Source organism: Mus caroli, chromosome 18 (assembly GCF_900094665.2).
Source record: "Mus caroli chromosome 18, CAROLI_EIJ_v1.1, whole genome shotgun sequence".
Taxonomy (NCBI): Eukaryota; Metazoa; Chordata; class Mammalia; order Rodentia; family Muridae; genus Mus; species Mus caroli.
Window position 1 is genome coordinate 63,932,547 of NC_034587.1, and position 8,006 is coordinate 63,940,552.

Sequence of the window (8,006 nt, forward strand, 5' to 3'; positions counted from 1 at the left end):
TTGAGGCCAGCCTGGTCTACAAAGTGAGTTCCAGGACAGCCAGGGCTATACAGAAAAACCCTGTCTCAAAAAACAAAAAACAAACAAACAAACAACAAAAAAACAATAACAAAAAAGAAGGCAAGCCAGGGGGAGCAAGCCAATAAGCAGTACCCTCCATGGCCTCTGTATCAGCTCCTGCCTCCAAGTTCCTGCCCTGTGTGAGTGAGTTCATGTCCTGACTTCCTTTGGTGATGAACAGCAATGTGGAAGTATAAGCTGAATAAACCCTTTCCTCCCCAACTTGATTCTTGGTCATGACGTTTGTGCAGGAATAGAAACCCTGACTAACACACTCACCCTCAGCTACCTTTTTTATACAACCCAAGATCACCTGTCTAGGAGTGGCTCTGCCCACAGTTAACTCCTCTCCCCTGCCACGAGTTCTCCATCAATTAGCAATGAAGAAAAATGCTCCAATGGTCAATCTGATGGAGATAATTTCTTAAGTGAGGTTCCCTCTTCCAAAGTTTGTGTCAAAGTTCCAAAACCTAGCCAGCACAATAGGGTTAATTGCAAAGATCAAGTACATTCTGTCCCTAAGCAAGGATGGCCCATTTACTGGTTTAACACTCTCATTTGAGAGCTCCAAAGAAAACAAGTTGTGATGGTTTATATATGCTTGGCCCAGGGAGTGGCACTATTAGAAGGTGTGGCCTTGTTGGAATAGGTGTGTCATTGTGGGAGTGGACTTTAAGAACCTCATCCTCGCTGCCTGGAAGCCAGTATTCTGCTAGCAGCCTTCAGATGAAGATGTAGAACTCTCAGCTCCTCCTGCATCATGCCTGCCTGGATGCTGCCATGTTCCTGCCTTGATGGTACTGGACTGAACTCTGGACCTATAAGGCAGTTCCATCATACGTCCTTATAAGAGTTGCCTTGGTTGTGGTGTCTGTTCACAGCAGTAAAACCCTAACTAAAATAGAAGTCTTATCTCTTTGACAATCCTCCCTGATTTTGTCAGTTTTAAGTTTTTGACTCTCAGTCCATAAAAGGTTACTGGGGAGATAGCTCTGTTATTCTTGCAGAGAACCTGGATTTGATTCCCAGAATCCCCACAGCATCTTACAACCATCTGTAGCTACAGTTCCAGAGGATCTAACACCCTCTCCTGGCCTCCCAGGGCACGACATACACACAGTACAGGCAAAGACTCATAAGCATAAAATCTTTAAAAGGAAGAAGGAGGAGGAGGAGGAGGAGGAGGAGGAGAAGGAGGAGGAGGACTTTATGGTTGGGGGCCACCACAACATGAGGAATTGTATTAATGGGTCACAGCATTTGGTAAGAAGCAAACCACTGGATTTTCTATCCCCTCATGTTTAATTATAAGAAACATTACAATGGTTTAGACATCAGGTCCAAAGCTAGTCCAGGCCCTCTTAAACCTTATTTTACATCTTTCTTTCCATCCTGTAGGCAGCAGGCTAAGCAGTAGAGCACCTCTCCCCAAGGAACTCTCTTCCCAGCCCCAAAGATTTTGTTTTAAAAAGCTTTTAGACTGTTCTGGCAAATGTCAATGGATTCATGAATATTTCCCAATTAAAAACCACTTCCTAAAAAAAATAAAATAAAATAGTGGTGGAACATTTTTAAATCAACAGCAGGAACAGTCCTTTTCGTTTGTGCAAAGCTGTGCATCACCCCCACACCTAGCACCCAGCCATCTCAGTCCCCAGATGCAGAGGAACCTCACACATGTCCCTGTGGCTCCTTCTGCATCTCTCACTCATAAGAAAGGAGTACAGAGTACAGTGGCAAGTAACTAATTCCCACAATGTACAACTAAACAGGGGATGAAGCTAGGGGCTGGGCTGGGCAGTGATGATATACACCTTTTTTTTTTTTTTTTTTTTTTTTTGGTTTTTAGAGACAGGATCTCTCCATAGCCCTGGCTGTCCTGGAACTCACTTTGTAGACCAGGCTGGCCTCGAACTCAGAAATCCACCTGCCTCTGCCTCCCGAGTGCTGGGATTAAAGACGTGTGCCACCACGCCCCTCGATATACACCTTTAATCCCAGTGCTTGGGAGGCAGAAGCAGGTGGATTTCTGAGTTCAAAGCCAGCATGGTCTACAGAGTGAGTACCAGGACAGCCAGGGCTATACAGAGAAACCCTAGCTTAATGTAGAGCACATGCCTAGCACACTCAAGGTTCAATCTCCCGTGTCACCTGAGGAAGAGAGGAAGTGTATGAAGTTAACTGTCCATCTCAACATCTACCCTGTCATTCTGGTTACAGATGAAATAACACTGTCTTGCCTATTTCTACTTTTCCCCGGGAGGTTACAGAAATATATTCCAATTATACAAATAATGTCAGCCTAACCACATATTTCCATCATAGATAAATAAAAGATTACCTGGCCTAACACACGACTAGCATTGGGCAAGAACTCTAAGGATCTCCACCATAGACTGTATTTGGGGCCTAGGGAACAAACAAAGGGCCTCATACATGATAAATGCCCATCCCACCAGGGAGCGACATCCCTGACCATGACACTCTTCATTCCCATCATCAGAACTAAGAAAAACTCCCAGCTCAAGCTGGGACCATCTGGGCTGCCAAAGTGAAATCCTCAAGGCAGAATTCAAACCCAGGTCCTACCTGGTCGGAACTCCACTTCCCTTCATCAAAGATGTCTCCCAAAATGAAGACGACTTCCGGTTGCAGCAACCACAGAGCTGTCTGAAAAGCTCTCTCCATTTGCCACTCCCTTGAGGGGGAAAAAAAAAGTCAGTCTGTTTCTTGGGTAAAGGAAACTAACTACTTGGTCCTGCTCAGCCATTTAGAAGGTGAATTAGCCCGTGTGTGGTGGTATCCCAGCACTCCAGAGGCAAGCAGATCTCTATTGAATTTAGGGCCAGCCTAGTCTACATAGTAACTTCTAGGGTAGCAATGGCTACATAGTGAATGAGTTAATTGACTAATTAGCAAAGCCAAATAAAAAGTAGTTAAGGGTCCCATTCTCTGTCTCCCATGGCTCTAATCTTGATTTCCAACCCTAAACTTTGAAGCAACCAATAGATTTGCATCTGATCAAATCTAGGGAATTTTAGGCTGCCTTCCCCCAAGTGCCCTGAAGCCATCAGTCCAACAAGAGAACATCGAGGACTTAACAGCTTCCAGAGACCTAGCAGGCTTACACCACACCGAGAAGATGGTTTCCAGTCTCCGATTCTTTTTTTATGTGCGTGTATCTGTGTGTGTATCTATGTGTGTATCTATGTGTGTGTCTGTGTGTGTATGTGTCTGTGTGTGTGTGTGTGTGTGTGTGTATGTGATGTTGGGCATGCAGGTTTTGTTTTTTATTTAGGCATGAAGGTTCTGGACCTACAAACACAGCTCAAGCCTCCCTTCTTAGGGAAACAAAGAAAGAAAGGGAAACAACAATAAATCCAGTCATTTTCAGATATGTGTGATCACCGGTGAAGGAGGAGGGAAAGGAGGAGGAGGAGGAGGAGGAAGGAGATGGAGGAAACAACAAACCACTGTTGCCAGCCACTGTTGTCAGCATGGGGGTGTGCACCTGTCATTGGCAAGAAGACCATGAGTTCAAGGCTAACATGAACTACATAGAAAGACTGTTTTCAAAAGAAAATAATTTCTTTACTAAAAATGGAAAGCACCCAACTTTCGAGGATTAGATTAGTCGGTGCTAGAAGAATGCACAGCGCACAGGCACATGGAAACTGCTGTGCTCCTCAGTCTACCCCACCTTTCTCCTCGTCCTCCCTCATCGTTACAGGCTCTGTTCCAGCATGTTGCTCCTCTAAAGAAGAACGTACTGCCCTACCATACAGAAATAAAAGAAAGGTGTTTTTGTTTTTAATCAGAGTAATTTTTAGACCCCAAGTATTTAGTATACATTACTACTTAAAGGTTTGTCCTTCCAGAGCCAGAGGTGACTCTGTGGCAAAACAAAACATCAGTGCAATAGCACTGGCAGATGAGAAGGAAAAACTACCCAGAGGGGTGGAACTCACAAGTCCCAGTCAAAGCTCAGGAAGTGCAGCCTCTCTCTGGCCTTCTCTAACTCATGCACCCATTGGCTAGAACTCTTCTTAGATGGACCTGGCAGCCCTTCACCCTCCTTCTTTCCTCTTGCCTCTTTCTCCCCACACTGGGAACATCTATATCCTGTGCACTTTGCCAAGCTCAGATCACCCACACCTGCAGCATTCACAGGATACTGCCTCTTGAAGGAATGCTCACATTTTAGAAAACAGCTGAGCTGTAGTGAGGAGGGTTACAGTTGAATCTGCAAAGCTCCCCTGAGAACTCATATGTGACAGGTTTGGTTGCCCATGTGATGAACTTTGAAAATGGCTGGATCCTACAGGTTTGAGTATCACCAATATAGCAAGTCCAGAGAGGATTGATAGACTTCCTGGGAATTCCTTACTGATGGAATTACTGGGAAGTATGACCTAGCAGGAAGGAACAGACCAATAGGGACCTTGCTCATGGTCCCTTCCTGTCCCTCTTTCTGCTTCCTGTCCACAGTGAATTTGAACACCTCTGCTCTTCAAACTCCTCCACCATGACACTCTCCCTCACTTCAAGGCCAGAAACAAAAAAGTGGGCCCTGATGATCTGAGTCGCTGCAACTGTTAACCAAAATAAACATTTCTCCTTTTAACTTGTGTCAGATATTTTGTCTCGGGGATGAAAAGCTTAGACAAGGAACAGTAGCAGGATAAAAGCAGCTACTGGCAAGAGCCCTGTCAATGCCTTGGTCATGGGAGCCAACTCCAGTGTTTACCCAGATGAAAGAATTTTCAAAATGTTGTCCACACTAGACCTGTAATCCCAGCCATGGAAAGGCTGCTAGGATTGCCAAAATTTAAAGCCAACCTGGGCTACACAGTGAGTTTAAAGCCATCCTAGGCGACACAGTAAGTCTCAAAAAGTAAACAAAAATGTGAGGTCCAGACAAGAGAATATGGTTCCGTTCTTCAAAATAATGAAATCCCAGCATGTCTACAACATGGGTGAACCCGGAGGGACCTTGTGCTAAATGACTTGATATAAGCCAGTCTCAAAAAGAAATGCTGTGTGGTTCCTCTTATATGTGATGGCTGCAGTAGCCAGGTTCACAGAGGCAGGAAGCACGGTGGTGGCTTCCAGGGACAAGAGAAGCGAGGAACGTGAGAACTTAGTGCTTCATGAGTACAGTTGCCGTTCAAAAGGAAAGCATCTAGGGGTGGGTAGTGGCAACAACTACGCAGGAATTTGAACGTGCAAATGCCACTGCAGGTGTGCAAAACCAGATAGTGATAGCATGTGTTGTGCATTTTACGTTGCTTCAAAATAGATAACAAGAAAAGCTTGCTAATGCAAAAACAGATTTAGTTGCGGCAGGTCAGAGTTGAAGAGGCAGGACCTCACCCATCCTCGGGGAGACAGGCACACACCTGCCTCATGCCTCTGGCTGTGCAGAGGAGGCCAAAAAAAAAAAAAAAAAAAAAAAAAAAACCCCAATGTGCTCAAACTCACATACCACCAAGATGAAAAAGATCCACCAATGCAAATCTATACCCTCCTGCCCAGGGACCACGCCCTCATCCCAGAGGATGTGTGGGTACCTTCCTCACGCAGCTTTGGTTGCCTGTACTAACCCAGTAGTTGACAAAGAGGGAGGACTTACAGACTCACCAAACTCCCAGAACTAGTCAACAGCCCAGACTACACTCTAATTACAGGGCTCTGCATATAATAGGTGCTTAAAAATTAGTAGGAGAAAAGGTCAAACCCGCACACGACTTTAGAAGGAAATAGGACTGTAACCGGCAGCTTCTGAGCTGACCTGTGGAGAGAGGGCCATGCCTTTCTGCCTACCGAATTCCAGAAGGACTCCTTACCTTCGTAATTTGTCCAGCCAATGGCCTCTTATCTCCCCAAGTAGGTGAGTGTCAGCCAGAAACATGGCTTTCAGTACAGGCTCCTGCCCACCGCCATGGGCTAAAGTCTTCACCTCAGGCCAATGGCACCGAAAGAGGACCAGGTAATAGATGAAATATTCACAAAACAGAAGCACAGAGATAATGACGACTGTGAGTTTCAACAGCAACGCTCTCCTCCTCTTCCTCAACGGATGGAAGTTCTGTCTTCTCAGCCCCCATCTGACCAGAGCCATGTCTCCTGCCCAGGAGTTGCCAGCAGAAGAGAACCAAGTCCATCAAGAACCCACCATGGAAGCCTGAGGAAGGTAGGAGTGGAGACGGGGCCCAGTCCCGAGCTGTATCTACAGGGAAACAGGAAAGAAAAACTCCTGAAACTTGATTGTGCATGTTTCCACCAAGATGGGTTTGCCCTGCAAATTAGTGTTGAAAGTTCAAATGGCCTTCTTTCCTATAATCTGATGTGCCAGAGCTTTGCAAAGAATGCTTAGAATGTTTCGTGTTCATCCTGAATCTTGGCTAACGTTGTTACCCTGTGAAGGAAACAGTGTTTTAAGACATCCCAGTAGCACAGTTGATGAAAAACATCCCGAGATGTGTTAGGAGCTTCGTTCTAGCTGCTGCAGAATTTCCCAGCATGCGCTCAAGGTGGGAGTGTGAGAAGGGAGTGACCAAGAGGCAACAGAGAGCCTGGACATCAGAGAAGCCATGACAGGACCAGAGGCCATGGCAATGACCAGAGATCCCAAATGAGCCAAGAGAGAAAAGAAAGCCACATCTACACAGTTGGCTTTTAGACAGGAATCCAGGAACCAAATTTGCCCATAGACACAGAGTTAAGAACACACTCATTGCTAGAGGGTTGACAATTGTCTGCAGACTCCAGGCTTCGGGACTATTCACACCCAAAACACAGAAATAAAAGTGTGTGGCTCGGGGCTGGAGAGATGGCTCAGCAGTTAAGAGCACCACCTGCTCTTCCAGAGGTCCTGAGTTCAAATCCCAGCAACCACATGGTGGCTCACAACCATCCATAATGAGATCTGATGCCCTCTTCTGGTGTGTCTGAAGACAGTGACAGTGTACTCACATACATGGAATAAATAAATAAATCTTTAAAAAAAAAAAAATTGTCTGGCTCAGCCACGTAGTGGTGGTGGCTCAAGCCATAATCCCAGCACTCAGGAGGAAGAGGCAGGTAAACCTATGTGAGTTCGAAACCAACCTGATGTACAGAGCGAATTCCAGGACAGCCAAGGCTACACAGGAAACCCTGTCTTTAAATAAATAAATAAATAAATAAATAAATAATGGGGGCCTGGAGAGATGGCTCAGAGGTTAAGAGCACTGACTCTCTGTTAAGGGACTGTTCTTCCGAAGGTCCTGAGTTCAAATCCCAGCAACCACATGGTGGCTCACAACCATCTGTAATATCCAAAATAAATTCAAGACTACCCAGTACCTTCCCCCTTCAAAGGACTTTCCAAACTGTACTAGCAGGCCAAGTACAAAGTCAGATAAAAAGCTGGCCGACTAAACAAATATAGAAACATAGTTTTAACAGTCAAAATTACTAAGCTTCCAAAACAAGATTAACAATTCCCCTGCCCGGCCTCACACTGAAAACCTCAAGGACAGACAAAATGAGAGTCACCCTCTACAAACCAACCAATGTCTAAAAAGGTTATTGACTACACCAATTAAAGTAAGCCAAACTAGCCAGGCTTGGTGGCGCACGCCTTTAATCCCAGCACTTGGGAGGCAGAGGCAGGCGAATTTCTGAGTTCGAGGTCAGCCTGGTCTACAAAGAGAGAACTCTGTAGTGCTGTAGTGAGTTCCAGGACAGCCAGGGCTACTCAGAGAAACCTTGTCTCAAAACAAACAAACAAAAAAAAAAAAAAAGCCACACTACCCTGGTGCTTATATCCGGCCCTTACAAAGTTATAAAAAGTGTGTTCTTTGTTCTGGGTCTCTCCTCTGGCCTGCAGCTGAGAGAGGGTTCCCCAACATGTTGGATAAGTCAAATCCTCATGTATTTTGCAACGATGACGGTCTCTGTGG

General features: G+C 45.5%; 1 protein-coding gene across 5 annotated transcripts in view; it reads right to left on the reverse strand.

The window, feature by feature from the left end:
• Nucleotides 1-8,006, reverse strand: part of Mppe1 (metallophosphoesterase 1) — a 21,171-nt gene that overhangs the window by 6,247 nt on the left and 6,918 nt on the right. For all 5 annotated transcript variants that reach the window (XM_021150737.2, XM_021150735.2, XM_021150736.2 and 2 more), the window contains 2 exons: nucleotides 5,907-6,289; nucleotides 2,650-2,758 (listed from right to left, as the gene is read on the reverse strand). In XM_021150737.2, coding sequence (XP_021006396.1) covers nucleotides 2,650-2,758; nucleotides 5,907-6,181 — 384 coding nt within the window. In that variant the 5' untranslated portion in view covers nucleotides 6,182-6,289. The remainder of the gene's footprint in view (nucleotides 1-2,649; nucleotides 2,759-5,906; nucleotides 6,290-8,006) is intronic.